Source organism: Phalaenopsis equestris, unplaced genomic scaffold, assembly GCF_001263595.1.
Source record: "Phalaenopsis equestris unplaced genomic scaffold, ASM126359v1 Scaffold198051, whole genome shotgun sequence".
In the NCBI taxonomy this organism is placed as follows: Eukaryota; Viridiplantae; Streptophyta; class Magnoliopsida; order Asparagales; family Orchidaceae; genus Phalaenopsis; species Phalaenopsis equestris.
In genome coordinates, this window is record NW_018217990.1 from 42300 (window position 1) to 60016 (window position 17717).

Genomic DNA, 17717 nt, shown 5'->3' on the forward strand with positions numbered 1-17717 from the left:
ATTTTTGCTCCTATTTTCACTGTCCATACTAGATTATAAGCATCCCATTCCTACACATTTTCTAGGACATCACAAGAGGAAGGTAGTTTGTTACATCGCAAAATTTATCAAATCAATTTATCTAGTTAGGTTTATTTTTAGATTTAAGTTTGTATTTAGGAGCAGTTATTAGAAAAGCATCCTTAATCGACATTCTAAACTAAGACATAATAGTAGTAGATTAGAACTAAGCGGAAGTGATTTCTTACCTCGCTTCTCTGTAGGATCGATACTCCAGGTTTTAAAGAAAACCCTATATTATTTGAACGATACATATACTTGCGTAGAACCCCTAGTATGTTAACTTTAAATTAAATTCTAAACTCTATAACATATCCATTTTTGTACACTATCTGCTTAAAGAAATAATGTCAAGTTTTTTGCCAAAAAACTAAATAACTATGTAATTGCGGGTTGGGTCAGTTTTCGGGTGAGAATGTTCTTTCTCTGACAGTGTTGTTGTAGTATCGAGTAGTTCTTTTTACCTCCTCCTATCAGAGTGCTGCATTGTTTCAATTTTTTTCTAATAGATCGAGGGCGAATGTCACTTCTTCACTATTTGCATCTTCCCAATCAGTGAGATTTTCTTCGTCGAAAGATTGCAGTGACAACTCTAGGGCTATGTTGTCTCTTTTCAACTGGTAGCAACACTTCCATTATGTGTGAAAGCATGTAAGGTGTTTGCTCAGCCACTAATGATGAAGTGGTTTGGACAACCCATAGGATAGACAGGAGCAAGCCTGTTGAATTACCTCTTGCACCTTTTTCCTTCTTCCTCAAAAGAGTTATGATGATCTTGTTTCCAACCTTTACTTTCATGTTTGTCTGAGGGCGATCTATCGGCGCAAATATGAAGTTGATTCTTTGACATTAACAGAAATCTCTTATCTCTGATCAACAAATTGGGTCTCTTTATTAGTGGTGAGTATTAAAGGTAAGCTATGTATGTCTAGATAAGATTCTAGATGACTTTTGTTGTATTTCATAGGGATCGATACTGGGGTTTTTAAAGATAACTCTATATTATTTGTGTAGTACCCCTAGTGAAAAAATTATTTCTTGTATAGTACCCCTAGTGAGAAAATTATTTCTTTAATTTAAATCATATTACATTTGATTTCACTGACCACTAAATATAAGCTTGGCTCAAGTTTTTGGCATATTAAGGAACATAAATATCTATGTAATTTAGGGTCGGAGCATTGCCCAACTTAAGAGGTAGAGAATTGCACATTAGTAAGGGATGGTCCGAAAACTTGTTGCCCAACATAAGAGTTGGAGAATTGCACATTAGGAATGGACGGTTCAAAGACTTTTTGCCCAGCCTAAGAGGTGGAGAACTGCACATTAGGAAGGGACAATCTGAAGACTTGTTGCCCAACCTATGTGGTAGAGAATTGCACATTAGAAAGGGAGATCCTGGAGGATGTGGAATCCCAACCTAAGAGGTGAAGAAATGCTCATTAAGAAGGGAAATCCCAAAAGATGTAGTATCCTAACTTAAGAGGTGAAAAATTGCACATTAAGAATGGACGGTCTTAACACTTGTTGCTCAACCAAATACGTGAAGAATTGTACATTAGGAAGGGACAGTTCGATGGCTTGTTGCCCAACCTAAGAGGTGGAGAAATGCACTTTAGGAGGGACGGTCTGAAGACTTGTTACCCAACCTAAGAGGTGAAGAATTGCACATTAAGAAGGGACGATATGAAGACTTGTTGACCAACCTAAGAGGTGGAGAATTCCACATAAGGAAGGGACAGTTCGAAAACATGTTGCCCAACCTAAGAGGTGGAGAATTGCACATTAGGAAGGGACGGTCTGAAAACTTGTTGCCCAACCTAAGAGCTGGAGAATCACACATTAGAAAGGGAAGGTCTGAAGACTTGTTGCGTGCACATTAGGAAGGGGCGGTTCGAAAACTTGTTGCCCAACCTAAGAGGTGGAGAATCGCACATTAAGAAGGGATGGTCCGAAAACTTGTTGCCCAACCTAAGAGGTGAAGAATAAGGACTTGTTGCCCAACCTAAGAGGTGGAGAATTGCACATTAGGAAGGGATGGTCTGAAAACTTGTTGTCCAACCTAAGAGGTGGAGAATCTTACATCAGTAAGGAACGGTCTGAAGACTTGTTGTCCAACCTAAGAAGTGAAGAATTGCACATTGGGAAGGGACGACCCGAACACATGTTGCCTAACGTTGGAGGTGAAGAATTGCACATTAGGAAGGGACGGTTCGAGGACTTGTTACCCAAACTAAGAGGTGAAGATTTTCACATTAGGAAGGGACGGTCTGAAGACTTCTTGCTCAACCTAAGAGGTGGAGAATCACACTTTGTTGGGAAGGAAGGTCTGAAGACTTGGTATCCAACCCAAACAAAAGTAAAAAGGTGACGAGATGCGGTGAAGTGATAGAGTTGTGGGAATTTGTGAATGAGTGTAACTTGTGATGAACGAGAAGAGATGCTAATTTTTGCTTTCATTCGTGAATGTATGAATCTTGTGCATGTAAAGATTTCATGAGCGTTGGTCTTGGGATTGTCGATTTCGTGAAAGTGTTTCAAATTTGATGTTTTGTTTTTTTTAAGTACTCTGTGTGATTTTTATTATTAAAATGTATATAAAGATATTTTTTCTTTTGATACCATTGTTTGTTCGTTAGTATTTGTAAGACTGATTCCAAGATTTAGGGCCCGTTTGGGGCAGCTTATTTGGTGCGGTGGTATTTTAAAACCGTACTAGGTCTGTTTGGGTAAACTGCATTTTGGCAGCTTCTACGTTTTCAGAACGCTAAAAAAAACGTTTTCACACCGCACCTAGATAGATGCGGTGGCAACTTTTTGGTTGTGGTCTGACTTTTCCAAATAAATAAAAGTTTATAATAGCCACCGCACCTAACTTATCAGCAGATTATTTTTAATCAGCTTATTAACAAATTATTCAATAAGCTGCAGCTGCCCCAAACTGACCCTTAGTCCAACGACATTGAATCACTCACACATGTTGTTAAAAGCAAACTTTGTTATTCTTTAGAAAATCTAATGCATCAAAATACAATCTAATCCTGCTGTCTGGTGTGCATCATGGAAAACATATGAAGTAACATTTGTATTCGAAGAGCAATCTCTATCTTTGGGCCATCTACTGTGTCCACCCCTGTTGTTTGGAATTGTGGAGACTAACCATCCTCCTAAGGCATACTCCAGGACAAAAGTCCCTTTGTATACGCTTAGAAGCGTGCTATCTCACAACTTCAAAGGATGTATTCCTTCGAGATCTGGGTCAAGACGGTATCCATATGACACCTTGCTGTCGTCCATCCTCCTGAAAGTAACAAACATCCTTCTTCGTGGTACGCATGGGATACAATGCTTAGCCAGGTCAGCTCCATTCCTCTTAAGTACTAGGATAGACCCCACAAACAAGGGAATTCTCACCGATCCTCGAAATTCTCTTGGTCTAACAATATCCAGCTCTTTTTCTAAACATTATGTCACATTTGCTAATGAATGATTCCGTGATGAAGGGCCTGACAAAATCATGATGATCTATGTGGGGCGGTATGCAATCACCCTCTTTGTAGATATTGATAATGCAACTATTGGAGACATAGTTTGCTAGTAGGACGTGCCAGGAGACCATTCTCTTGATCATCTTCTTTATTACAAAAGACATCAGATCTACTTTATCATGTCTCAAGATGCCTGGGGGAATCCCTTTCTTGTTGATGATGAAGTTATTGCAACATCCACACTAAATTGTGATCTACCCCTTTGCGCACATCCACCTTTGCGGCTTAGAATATGTCTTCCTCTTCAAACGACCTGCACGACCCAAGTCCCTAAGGTGGAATACACAGTCCACTATCCTCCCTTACTCAGTGTATGAAAAGACATCAGTGTATAGCTCCAATCCTTCAAGAATATTAACATATTTTCCCTGTATTAACTCAAAATTTTCAAAACGCTTCTGACAGTTCTCTTGAAATCTCTCCAATTCTTCTTCTGAGATGATCTGTAATCGTTTGGGCTGTACGAACTGTGACAATTACTGCTCTACATCTTGGTAATCTTCGAGTCTCTGCATCACATGGATTATGATGCTCTCTTTTGAAGGAGCATCACACTCCCTGCAAAATTCGTAAGGTTCTGCTAGAGTGCACTCTGACAAGAAGGGCTCCACAGCTGAAACCATCTCTATCTGTCCCATTGGAGATTGGCAGATTAATTTGACTGAACTAGATTCCACGATTTTTTCCATTTTTCAGAATCTTTCCACTTAAAAAAATTATATTGTCTCATCATGTTAATTTTTTAATATATTTTGTGCGTGCTGAATTTTCATACAATGCTAAGATGTTAAATTATCACTGTACAACTGCGAATCTTCCCACACAACTTATTTATCATGTAGATGGTGCTATTAAAAAAATCAATAGCAAACAATAATACTTTATTATTTAACTTTAGAAAATAAAAAATTATGTGAAATTCATATAAATCAAAATTTTTAAAATTTACACGAAAAAATTGCATAATTAATAAAACTAGATTAATACTTAATGTTAATTAATCAAATAGCAAAAAATTAAATTCTGCTTAACATGACGTAGCTCACCATAAATCTACTTTCATTCTCAACTGACTATATGATGCTATGCACACAATATTAATGTCAGATGATATACAAATGAATTAGCAATAATTTTAACCAAAAAATGTAATAATCATCAACCCTAACTAATATATATATATTTAAAATACAAAAGTTTCAAACAAAAAAAAATAAAAAATAAAATCAAATTGTCACAATTACGAAAAAAATTTTACGTACGAAAAACGCACACAGCTCTCCGTGCTTAATCCCCTCCGAATTACCGCTCAATAACCCCTGTGAAGATTATCGGCGGGATTATTGCGGAGTTATTTCGGCATTATTTGGAGTCAATACCCTCCGTGGTTACACTTTCAGATTCTGCGGTTAAACTTTCACATTTTCTCTAGTGTTATGGTATTGACTTCAAATAATGCCGAAATAACTCTGCAATAACCTCCCAATAGCCTTCGCAGAGGTTATTGATGAGTTATTGAGAGGAGATTACGCACGAAGAGCTGCGTGCATCCTTCACACATAAATATGAAAAAAAGAAGAAAGGAAACCTTGCATTTATGATTTTACCTAATGACACCCAAATTCCAACATGAATTAAAAGTCTTTACTAAAATGCAAACTAATCACACATCCACATCGCAAAACGACCTCTGGAAACCCTCCGCCGGCGAGAATCTCACCACCACCGGCGCACAGTACACTCTCATGACATAATGCTTCGTCTTCGCCGCCCCAACCTTAAACCTTATCAGCGCCCTCACCCTCACCTCCAACGCCACCTCTCCTGCCGACCTGTCATGCTTCAGCCCCTCCGCCACCGGCCCCAACAGAGGTGCCGCCGTCGCCGACAACGCAAGCACAAGCCGCGTCGCGTTCCGCTTTGGCTGGTAGAACGGTGGCAGTTCACGAAAAGCTAGCATTTGGTCGTCGTACCAGACGGCAACGGCGACGGAGTCGTAGTAGATGGGTGCGGGGGCGAGGAGTGTGAAGTCGAAGGTGGCGTTGAGTTCGCCGGAGGAGAGGTTGTAGTTGCGGATGTGGGCGTCGTCGACGGAGTAGGAGATAGTGGTGGGGCGGACAGAGAGGTAGAAGATGAGGATGACGAGGCCGAAGAAGATGATGAGGGAGATGAGGAGGAAGGCGAGGCAGCGAAGCGGGCGGTAGCGGCGTTTGACGGGGCCAATGGTGGGGGGAAAGGGTTGGGGAGCCATGGTTGGCGGCTGCTGGGTTGGGGAGGAGAGGGAATGTGGGGGTTATATAGATGGGGAAATGGTGGGGAAGGGAATTTGATGATTTTCATGTAATTTGTTCTTTGCATGCTTTAACATGTTTGGGATACTTCATGTGCACTCCAGGAACAACAAGATCGCTTGATTATAACAAGAAAAAAAATTCCAAATTTTATCTAAAATAGTGAACTTGCGGCGATTTAAGTGAATTGCCGCTTGCTAGATAAATCTCATTCTTCATTTCTTAAATATATTGCTACAAGTAAAATGTAATTTATTGAAGAAAAAAGGAAATATTTATATTAAAAAACTTAAATATCAAGTAGAAAAAAAAGAATACATTGAATTCAAGGAGAGAAAACTTTGAACTCTTTAAATTGCTCCGAGACATGAACATCCTAAGCATGGTCATTATGATGCCAACAACATGTTGTTTACTCCAATAATCCTAATCTGTCTTGGTTGTATAATCCCTAACCAAAACTTATTTTAAGAAAGGCAGAGGTTGTAAGTGGTAACCCGTGATAGGGTTGGTGTAGCTCCTGTGACGGACAAAATTAGAAAAAGTCGTCTTAGATGGTTTGGTCACATTAAGCGTCGACCATCTGATGATCATATTAGGAGAGTAGATGTTTTAGATTTGACATATGTTAAGAAAGGCTGACATATGTTAAGAAAGGCACAGGTAGACCTAGGAAAACTTGGGCTTATTATGTAAAAAAATTATCTTAGTTTATTAGAACTGAATGAAAATATGACACGAAATAGGACGCAACGGAGAAAAAGGATTCATGTAGCCCACCCTACGTAGTGGGACTACGACTTTGTTGTTGTTGTTGTTATTGTTGTTGTTGTTGTTGTTATGTTGTTTCATATATTATACTAAATAGATAGAAAAGAAATGTCACCTGTTGTTTAAAATATTATACTAAATAGATAGAAAAGAAATGTCACCTTCATTAAAATTTTATCATATTTTATAAAATAATAGTATTGAAATTATCTCTAAAATTAAATAGAGTTAAAATATTTTTAAGATAGGACAACAACTGAAATCAGGATAGAATTAAAATTTTGCATGATTTTCCCATCCATTGGGATGAGTCTCATTATTCATTTAATTATGTAAAAAGACAATTGTCTATTTTTTCCTTAAATTAAAAATACCACTCATTTCTGACCCTCCAACCCTAAAGTAAAACCATGGAATCTCGCCTCCTTCATCACCACCATCACCAAAACCTTTTCTTTTTTCCTCTCCGCCTGTGCAACACATCCAACCCTCGCCGCCACGGCGAACTCCGTCCCTTCTTCCCCTCCAATTTCTCCAGTCCCGTCCACCTCCAACATCACCACTCTCCATCCCTCAAACCTCTCCTCTCCTCCCCCTCCTCCGCTTCCTCCTCCTCCAAAGATGATCTCGCCCCGATTCCCCACTCCCGCCGCAACTTCACCGCGTTTGACATTGCAAGCCTCTGGATCAGCCTTGTGGTAGGCATCCCCTCCTATTACCTCGCTGGCTCCCTCGTTGACCTCGGCATGTCTTGGTGGCAAGGCATAGCAACGGTCTCCTTCTCCAACCTCCTCCTCCTCCTCCCCCTCACCCTATCCGCCTTCCCCGGCACCCGCCACGGCCTTCCCTTCCCCATCCTCGCTCGCTCAACCTTCGGTCCCCGCGGCTCCTTCCTTCCCTCCCTCTTCCGCTCCCTCGTCGCTTGCGGCTGGTTCTCCATCGAATCCTGGATCGGCGGCCGTGCCCTCCTCCTCCTCCTCCTCCCCCTCTCCCATCCCCCTCTCCCACTCCAATTCGCTTCCTTCCTCTTCTTCTGCCTCGCCCAAATCGCCCTCATCTGGCCCGGAATGAACGCAATTCGCAAACTTGAAATTTACTCTGCTCCAATTCTCATCCTCCTCACCTCCTCTCTCCTCTTCTGGTCCGTTTCCTCTTCCGGCGGCTTCGGCCCAATGCTCTCCCTCACCTCCCGGCTTTCCCCGTCGGAGTTCTGGCCCCTCTTCTTCCCCGCCCTCAATGCCAACATCAGCTTCTGGGCCACAGTTGCCCTCAACATTCCCGACTTCTCCCGCTACGCCCGATCGCAACGCGACCAAATTCTCGGCCAAATCGGCCTCCCCGTTTTCATGGGTCTCTTCACTTTCGTCGGCCTCGCTGTAACTTCCTCCACCCAACTCATCCTCGGCCGGCTCATCTCCGATCCGATCCATCTCCTCGCTGAAATCCCCGGCGGCCCTCTCATCAAACTCATCGCCATCATCGGCGTCAGCCTCGCCACCATCACAACCAACATTGCAGCCAACATGGTCGCCCCCGCAAACGCTCTCATTAACTTCAATCCCTCTGTTTTCAATTTCCGGCGAGGTGCAATCGTCATGGCAGTGATTGGATTGTTGTTTCAACCATGGAAGCTGTTGGGATCAAGCGAGAGCTTTGTGTATACATGGTTGCTGGGATCATCTGCGCTGATCGGACCGATTGGTGGGATAATGATTGTGGATTATTATCTGGTGAAAGGAATGGAGCTGGATGTAGAGGAATTGTATAAGGAAGATGGGAAGGGGAAGTATTATTATTGGAGAGGGTATAATTTGGTGGCTATGGCGGCGTTGGTGGCCGGAGTATTGCCGGTGTTGCCGGGGTTTTTGAAAAAGGTGGGAATTTTGTCGTACACCTCTGGGTTTTTTGTTGGGCTGTACAATAACGCTTGGTTTGTGAGTTTTTTTCTGGCCGGGTTCGTGTATTGGGGGCTGTCTTTCTTTCTGGGGAGGAAGAAAAGAGATTAGGGAACGGATTAGAGAAAAATTTGCGTGCGTACGATGTAAGCAGTGCTGGGTATGTCAGGGAGGTTATTCAGAGGATATTGAGAGGTTATATTCACGTTATATCTCCTATAATCTACGTGTATCTTCTAGTAAGTTCCGTATTTCTATTCTCATATATTTGTAGGTTACAGTTAGATTACAGGTAATTTACAGGGGGTATAACGCGGATATAACCCACCTAATACCCTCTGAATAACCTCCCTGACATACGCAGTGCAGCGAATGTCTTAGGTACGCAAATTTTTCTCAAGGATTGCCTTAGAGGAAAGAAGCTTGCTTTCCTGATTTATTTTACAGAATTTTTCTACACTGAATAAATGTGATGTTTTGTTCAATTCTCGGGATGAAGTGTATTATCTTATGGTTAATTAGCAGGATTTAGGAATGTGTTTAACATAAATCCAATCAAATATCAAAAAATAAAAATTTAAACTAAGGCTTTGTTAAATGAAAGATTTTTCATCATTTTTCATTGTGTTCCATCTGTATTATAACATAAAACCATGCTTATTAAATCTTAATGAGAGCTAAGTTTATCGGATTTATTATGACATCAAGAGCTCCATCTCCATCACAAAATTTATCTCATTTATTAAATATAAATCTCCTAACCAGCTAAATAACTAAATGAAAAAAAAAAAATTGGAGAAGGTTATGGATACAGTTGTCATCCTTGTCTAGAGCACCGGCAGAAAGTATAGTTTTATAATATGCCAGATTAATTGCAAATAGCCCCTCGGAGCCATAAACATAAAATGAATAGCCATAATTAAAGTCAAAATGAGGCTGCAAAGCTCAATATATAGCCCAAGGCACCCATAACCTTATGAAGTGATCACCAAAAGAGCATACCCAAAAAAAATTCCAAAATTGTGTGCTATGGTTTCACAAAACTAGAAAACTCTAGATGTTGAATTTTGACTTGTTTATGGATTCACAACTCAAAGGAAAAGGAAGGGAAAGTGGGAAGAGCAGGCTCACCAGAGGGGATTGTTGCATTTATTTGGAGAAAATTGAGTTACACTATCCAAGGATCGATCTATAATCTCTGGTGTACGAAAAAAATATGTCAACATGAATCTAGAGACAATCTAACCGATCTAGATCAAAGGAAATACAATGATTATCCCCTCTAATGAAAAGCTAAAAGGCCTCATGAATATGTCCGGCTAAAATCCACCGAGCCGACTAATCGTAGGTCATTTAGACGACCAAAGGGCCACCAAAGAAAACAAGGGGTAGACATCCACACCAACAACCAAACAAATATCTAGTACCTCCAACAATCTAATTATTATCAGCACAAAGTTCACTCAAGAACTCTACCAATGATCATTAAAGATTGACAAAGAACAACAATTAGAGAAGTTGACTGGCCGCCCTAAAGCCGACCATCCATCTTATTCATGTTTAAACCTGCTTTCCAGAGAGAAAGCCGACCAAAAAACAACTCAGTTGTTCGACCCAAAGACATGCCGAGCAAAAAGTCCCAGAATTCAAAAAGACCATAATGCTCTGCACAACTCCTCCAAAGTAGGGGGTAAAACATGTAATTTTACATTCTCCCCCTCTATCTTCTATAAATAGGGGATTATATTATGTATTAAAGGTTTTTTGGGCCCTTCTTTCTAAACCCTACTCTGTAGGAAGACTCTTTATCCTCTCTTGTAACCTCTACTCTCAATATATAAATGACTCATAGAGCCCGGAATACTCTCAATATACAACGAATAAAGGGCAATTCGTTGTACACTCTCTCTTTCTCTCTCCCTCTCTCTTTTTGTCTCTACCTCTCCCTCACGATTCATTCCACTCCATTCCTTGGGCATGCCTCACAAGTAAAATCTAGATTTAGCATCCCGAAAGGTGTAGTAAGCTTGGAGCAACATTTTTGGCCATCAACTCACTGTTGGGGTAATTTGCATCTTACCCATTGCGAAGCTTGTTGGTACAAGGAAGAGAACCAATTTCATAGTTTTTTCCATATTGAGCTTTGAGACAGACTTTTTTTATGTCTGGCATTGAGGGTTATATTTTGTGTTAAGACGTTTATTTGAAGTTTATAACATCATTGTCGATCATCTTTGTTATTTTATACCAACCAGACGTCTATAACATCATGATCAGTTTATTTTATGGTATTGGCAATCAGTTTGCATCTTATAATTTTCAAGTTCTTGATTCTTGGTCTGATTGTTGCCTCGGTTGGGCAACACCTTTTGCCAGGTATTAAGTAGACCTTGTTGTTGCCTTCGTGAGGGTAACCATTGAGACTCACTGCTATGATGAGTTGCACCTTATCATTCACATAGCTAATTGGCATTGAGCATTGAACCATCTCCAGAGCTTTATCCGATTTAAGCTTGGGACCAATGTGCACGATGTGGGAGTGTTGTGAGTTGATCTGCCGACCAAGGTTCTTTGGGGTCCTTATTGGCGTTGCTACTTAAATTTGAGTTCCTTGAGCTTCAATCAAACCCGAGAAAAAAATAAAAAAAATTCATGTATCATAGCACAAAAAATAAATTTTGAAATGATTATCCATTTCATTTGTTGAGCTAGGTGTCAGTCGCCCGTAGTTTTCAGGTATTATCGATCAGCCTTCCCCGAGGGTGTTTCTAACTAATGGGAGTCAACCATATATTTTTTTGGCTCTCACCACCAAGCCAATGCCTCTCAGAAGATGATAGAAATAGGTTTTTCAACTTATAGAATAGTTGTTGCATGAACTCCTTAGTGTGCTCCCTGTTAAAAGTGTCTCTTTTGTGTATTTCTCCTCAATTGTGTGACTTTCATTCTTGTCGGTAGTTCTCCCTCAATAAATAAGAAGAGAAACCTGTAAGGCACTTACAAAACTCCTCTCTACAGCAAATCCTAGTCTCAATTCATCCAAAGATGCTTCTCATTATTCCAAGAGATATATTTATAGAGGTGGCACCATAAAAGAAAGAAAATCTTTCCAAAATTGAATTCTGCAGCGGGCATTTGTGTGCTAGTGACAGGCACGGAGGAACTGATCATTGGTCTTGATGATAATGTGAGAGTGCTTTCTTTCAGGCATGGTTGTGTCTTAAGTGTGGTGTTGGTATGTTGTGCTCTAGTTTTCGTAGGACTGTCGAGTCTGGTTGTAGTGCGAACACATTAGCTGAGCGTGGGCACGCTCCTCGTGGTAGCCTGACAGTGGTGGCCCCCACACTTGACGCGAGTACGCTTGGCTAACTTTTTCCCTTTTTTCTCCAAATAATCTCTAAACAACTTAAACCGTGTAAATTGCACAATGATACAAATACATTTTTCATGTATTATAATATCATAAAATATGTAATAATAAGGGTTAATATGCCAACATATTATAACATATTTCATTCACAAAAAATCTTACAAAATTACACATTGCTTTCCCTCAAGTAATCTTATCACTCAGCTTAGATATTGGAGAATCAGGTTTGACATAATCTTATAGGTTGTCCTTCATTTTCGATAATGTGGGGTGAGAATCTATTAAAATTTTGTCATTTCCATCCTTAGTGGGGATTTTTTTGAATCTATACTCACATATACTTTTCTTTAATCACCTTTTTTGTTGGCATAATTATTCTCAAATTCACTTAATTCAGCATGGCTACAAGTCTTTTCATTAATCCCAAGTGGTTTTAAGAAACTTAACTCTTGTCCAAACAATAAGTCATCCCTTAATTTTTCCCTGGTTTACAGAATCCTTGACTCCCATTAAGAATGTGATTAAATTTTCTAAGTTAGGGAAGTTAGCTTGACCATAGAAGTTGAAATTCTATTTTGCTTAACATCAAGTTTCCTCTTCTATATATTTTATGCACTCCTTTTTCTTTGTCAAGCAAGCTCCAATTTAGAGTGTTTTTCTGCTTTGCTTCTTCTCTCTTTTGCTTTTTTTTTCTTTTTTAATGTTCTCTTTATTATTTTTCTATGAGATTTTTAAAAATTAAGAGCTTTTAGTTTTCTCTAAGCTAGATATTTTAATTACCCTTTAATGTGTGGTCCTAGGATCTTATAACTCAATTCAGAATTAGATTTAGTGGTATTATTTGACATAAGACCTAAGGCTTAAAATCATTGGAGTAATTGATCATTTTTATAGCTACATTTTCAAATGTTTGAGGGATTTATGCTAAGAAAAAGGGTAATGAAGTTAACGTATTAGCTTATTGTTAAAAAAAACTCCAACTCCAACTTTTAGATGGATTTCACAGTATCTAAAAAAATTATTTCTTTACCTTCCATTATCAAATAGCAAGGGTTCACAACATAATGCATAATAAAAAATGAAATTTGAGCACAGTGGTATAACTATATTTAGGCTAATACACATGTGAAATTCCTTTCCCTAAACTTGTTTTCTTCTGAACCCTCACCACATAGCAGTTTTGATAGTAGTAGCAAAGGATAGTAAAAGATGGGGAATAAACATCACATGAATGAACTATAATAAGAAAGTAGATACCATTATCCACATATTTGCAAAAGTACAGGAAAACATGTAGTAAAGCATCTCATATGGACACAAGTAACTTAGAAGACATAAGGAAGATCCTGTAGTAAAACAAGGTGAGCATCAACAATATTGCAAGTTGGATATGTATCACAAAATGGCATAAAAATCCACAAATGCAATCATCAGAGTCCTCAGCATAATCAGAACATATACAATTTTAAATAATGTTATAGTCCACAACATTCAATCACAAAGGAAAATGACACACAATGGCAGGTATGACAACTCAACTCTATCTTCTCGCATCATCATCAACATCAACACTGTTCACTGATCCTTGACTTAATGCTTGTGCACAACATAGCAATAGTTATGATGGTATTTTTCACTTATATTTCCTTATTTTGCAACAAAACCAAAAAATTGATCCTGAAGAAAAATAAGAATTTAACTTTTTAATTTATATATATTTATATTGGGATACTACGCAAGTATATGTATAGTTATCAAGTAATATAGAACTTTTTTATTAAAACTTGAATATCAAACCCATAGAGAAGATTATGCAATATGCACTTTTTAGAAAGTTTTTCTGTTTTTAAAAAGATAATTACTTAAACTAAAAGCAATTTTTTACAGGAATTTAAAATTTAAATATTTTTTGTATTTTTGATATTTACAATAACAACTTAAAAAGATAACTAAAGTTTTTGTAGAAGAAAGTACTTAATATGAAAATATCTTTCTTCTTATCATGAATCATAATAAGTATAAAAATTTTGTTGTGGAAGTATGCAAATTGTGTTGTGCCAAATAGGAGCAATAATATTCTTTACCCTTACTAGAGATGTTATAAAGAACATTGACTAATTTAAAGTTTGAATAATTCTGAAGGCTGGCTAGGCAGGAAAGATACTAGCTCTCACTCTAGAGTTCCCTCGATTCCCTCCACCTTGGGGCTAACAATCTCATATCAGAACTTAAAACAATAAACCATGTTGGTAGCTTTAACCTGTCACTTTAAAGTCCTCTAAACTTACACCCATCAGTGAATATGTCCCTAGTTATTTGCACTCAGTCATATAAACTACATTTTCATTCATACAACCTCATGTGATTCTTTCCAGTTGTTCACTGAGAAAATACCAGTCTGGTTCTTACGTGTTCTCACAACAAAGTTTAACATCTAGAATGGCCAAATCAAGAAGTAAATGAAGTGCATGAATTTAAATCATCACAACTTCTTCTAACATTGAAGATCAATACTCTCCATAATTTCTAGAAAACTACTCAGACTCCATGGAGAAAATAAAACCACACTTTAGTTTACAAGAAGAAATCATTGTCAAACCAATAACAAGTCTCAATTAAAACCAAAAGTAGTCTAAAATAGAAAGATAAAAACTTATCTCAAGTCCTCCACCAAACTCTTAAAGTTCTTTTGAATCTCTTCTCTTTTACAATCTCTCAAAACAAAATAACAAAAAGGATAAAGTAAATAAAAAGTGGTTTTTGAAAATCTCTCTGAATTAACTCCCTTGAAAAGAACTTTCAAAACTTGCAAATATTTTCAGGACTCTTTTCTAAGTCCTCTCTTCTTTCTTTTATAGTTTTCAAAGAGGTGCCTTGGGATCTCTTCAAAATGTGCCTTGATTCGATGTATTTGCCTAAGAGACACATCCTTTCATGATAATTTTTGTCCATGGTGGTTACAACCACCTATTAAGCCAATGGGTGCCTCAAAAACATCTTCAAAATTTGTGAAAACCAATTTTACTCATCTAGTAACTGCTATTGGTGCTTAAGCGCGGTGTCTCGGCGCTTAGGCTCGACCTTCTCTGTTTAACCGACACTTAAGCGACGGATCTGGCGCTTAGGCACCAAAACTCTTTTGCACAATTTTTCACCTTTTTGCTCCAAATTTGATCATTTTTCACTCCTTTAAGAAATTTTTCCATTTTTACTTGTATCTGCAATAAAAACACAAAATACCTTCCATTAAAGCCTAATATTTTAAAAATAGGTATAAAAATGTGTCTAAAAATAGTATATATTTTAGGTGTATCATTCTCCTCTATGGTTACATTATTATACTAAAACATTTGGAATGTCGGGAGTGTCGAGAATATGATGGGGTCAAGTCTTGTGTTTCTCCCTCTTGGCGATAGAACTTCTTCTTTACAATAAAATATTTGTGCATTTACTCATATTGTCACTGGTTTTGCATGACATATATGTAAAAATTATAAAGTTGACTCCTCTTTACAACGATGCCAAAAACTTGATGCGTTATTTTATGAATAAGAAATTTAAGCAATTTATGTTGGGATTCTATGCAAGTATACGTATCGTTATCAAGTAATATAAGAATTTCTATTTAAGCCCCAAATATTGATCTCATGAGAAAACTTTAAATTTGAAATGATAAATTAACCAGGAAATTCATAGAAATAAAACGAAATTACCGTCACTAATTTTGAATTGTTTGAGATACTATCAGAACTAAATTATTAACTATTAGCAAAACTAAAATGCAAAGTTTAAACAAAAACTACTAAACTATGTTTTATGTGATGAAGTTTTCTAATAAGGAAAAACATCTTTCCCTCTATAATGAGTTTTTGGTGAAAAGAGATGAGATAAATGACTTAAATATGTATTGTGCCAAATAGGAGCAATTTTAATTCTCTACCCTGATTCAGTGTTATAGAAAATCATTGGCTAATCTCAGGTTTAGTTCCTAAATCCATGGCTAGGCTAGAATGGCTAGGCTAGGAAGATACTGGGTCTCACTCTAGAGCTCCCACTTCCCTTCCCCTGAAGACTAACACTCGCTTTAGTTCTTAAACACTAAGACCAAATTGGGGATTTTAGTCTATCACCCTAAAATCTCCAATTCTACACCCAATAAAGTATATTTCCCTGTTTATTTGCAATTAATTCCATGAACGAAAAACTCCTTCATGGAAGTAAATCTAATTCTCACTCTTATTGTAGAACTCATACTCCAATTCCTAGATCAAATGTTTCACAACATATTTTAACAATTTAATTGGCCAGATCGAAAAGTAAATTAAGAATGGAGTTGAAAAACCATCACAATTTATTTTATATTTTAAAATTGACACACCCAAATTATCTCTTCATTTCACCATATCTCAGAGTAGGGAGAAAGATAAAGGAAACTACTTAGACTTCATGAGAAAGATACAACAAAACACAAATTTCATATATAAAAGAAAGTTCATACAACAATAATAAATAAACAACACTTATATGAAACTCTTTCTCAAAACAAATCCCTTGTAGCCTCTTTTAGAAGATGTAGGAAGAAGAAATCTCTCACTTCTCTCCCTCTTTAACACTCTTAGAGAAGATTTCATACTTAAACTCACGACAAAACTCAAAACTCTAAAGAAATAAATGACTAATGGACTTTAAGTGGCTGTTGGGAATATGGAATAGAGTGGAAGAGGGTGGAAAACGGTCCAAAGGGGTGAAGTGGTCGAAGATAGTCATTTTTCTGATCAAATTTTTCTCTAAATAGAGCATAAAGTCGGTTCTCCAATAGGTGCATTCAAAAATTTTTCAAAAAGCGTCCAAATTTGTTGAATCTTCTAAAAATTGGTTATGCACCAACATTGGCATGTCGACGCCCATTCTGGCGTTGTCGACGCCAGTAACCCTTTAATTTAATCTGTGTTCGCTGTCAAATGGCGCTATCGGCGCTGAAGATTTCTTCTAAAACTCCATTTTGACTCCAAATTTCATTCTTTTTGTTTTCTTTTTGCCTCAAGTCCTAAGAATCAACAAAGTACAATAAAACATGAAAAGTACCTTCTTTTAAAGTGCAATATCACAAAAAAATGAATAAAAATATAGATCTAAATATGTTTGTTTTTTTAGTGCACCAAAATCCCCCAAACTTAAATGTTCTTGTCCTGAAGTAACTCTTTTACTTCATAAGAATATGACTCATGGAAAAGAATTTAAGTTCTAGTTTTCATATCTTATTCCACTAAATACAATAGCATAACTTAAGAAAAATGTAAAATAATTCCAGTTAATACTAAAGGTATAAGAATATCTAGCAATCAAGTTTAAAATTTTTGATTCTCTATTCTTTTCAAGGAAAATTGCAAATTGTCATATTAAAGCCACTTAAAATATCCATATGAAAAATAACTTCATGAAACTTTACTAGCAAATATGCTAAGACTTAAATATAAGTTTAGAAAATGTAGCATAGCCTTCTTCTTTAAGTTGATTTAAGTGAAGACAATTTTTAATTAGGCATCTCCTCAAATCTCCTCAAGCTTCTCCTCACATCATTTTCTTTTCTTTCTTTTCTTTTTTTTTCTTTTCCTATTTTTCAGGATTATTTTCAATCCTTTTTCTTTTCTTTTCTTTTCTCTTTTTTCATGTGAGGATTACTATATCTAGATAGCCTTTAATGATTTTGATCTTCACTATCCCCTTCTTAAAGTTAAACACTTTTAACATTCTTTCACTTTATAAATTTATATTAGCTTTA

At 37.4% G+C, this 17717-nt stretch overlaps 2 protein-coding genes across 2 annotated transcripts; one reads left to right on the forward strand and one right to left on the reverse strand.

Moving 5' to 3' along the window:
• Window positions 1-4847: 4847 nt before the first annotated feature.
• On the reverse strand, window positions 4848-5872 carry LOC110035541 (NDR1/HIN1-like protein 10). Its single transcript, XM_020739784.1, has one exon. It carries the CDS (start codon window positions 5857-5859, stop codon window positions 5272-5274), a length of 588 nt encoding a protein of 195 aa, XP_020595443.1. The 5' UTR covers window positions 5860-5872; the 3' UTR covers window positions 4848-5271.
• A 1182-nt stretch (window positions 5873-7054) lies between these two features.
• On the forward strand, window positions 7055-9070 carry LOC110035539 (purine-uracil permease NCS1). Its single transcript, XM_020739780.1, has one exon. The coding sequence runs from the start codon at window positions 7081-7083 to the stop codon at window positions 8674-8676; it is 1596 nt and encodes a 531-aa protein (XP_020595439.1). The 5' UTR covers window positions 7055-7080; the 3' UTR covers window positions 8677-9070.
• Window positions 9071-17717: the final 8647 nt, after the last annotated feature.

What these genes read in the sequence shown, in the direction of transcription:
- LOC110035541 (XM_020739784.1), bottom strand. Translation starts at nt 5,859, where the DNA reads ATGGCTCCCCAACCCTTTCCCCCCACCATTGGCCCCGTCAAACGCCGC.
- LOC110035539 (XM_020739780.1), top strand. Translation starts at nt 7,081, where the DNA reads ATGGAATCTCGCCTCCTTCATCACCACCATCACCAAAACCTTTTCTTT.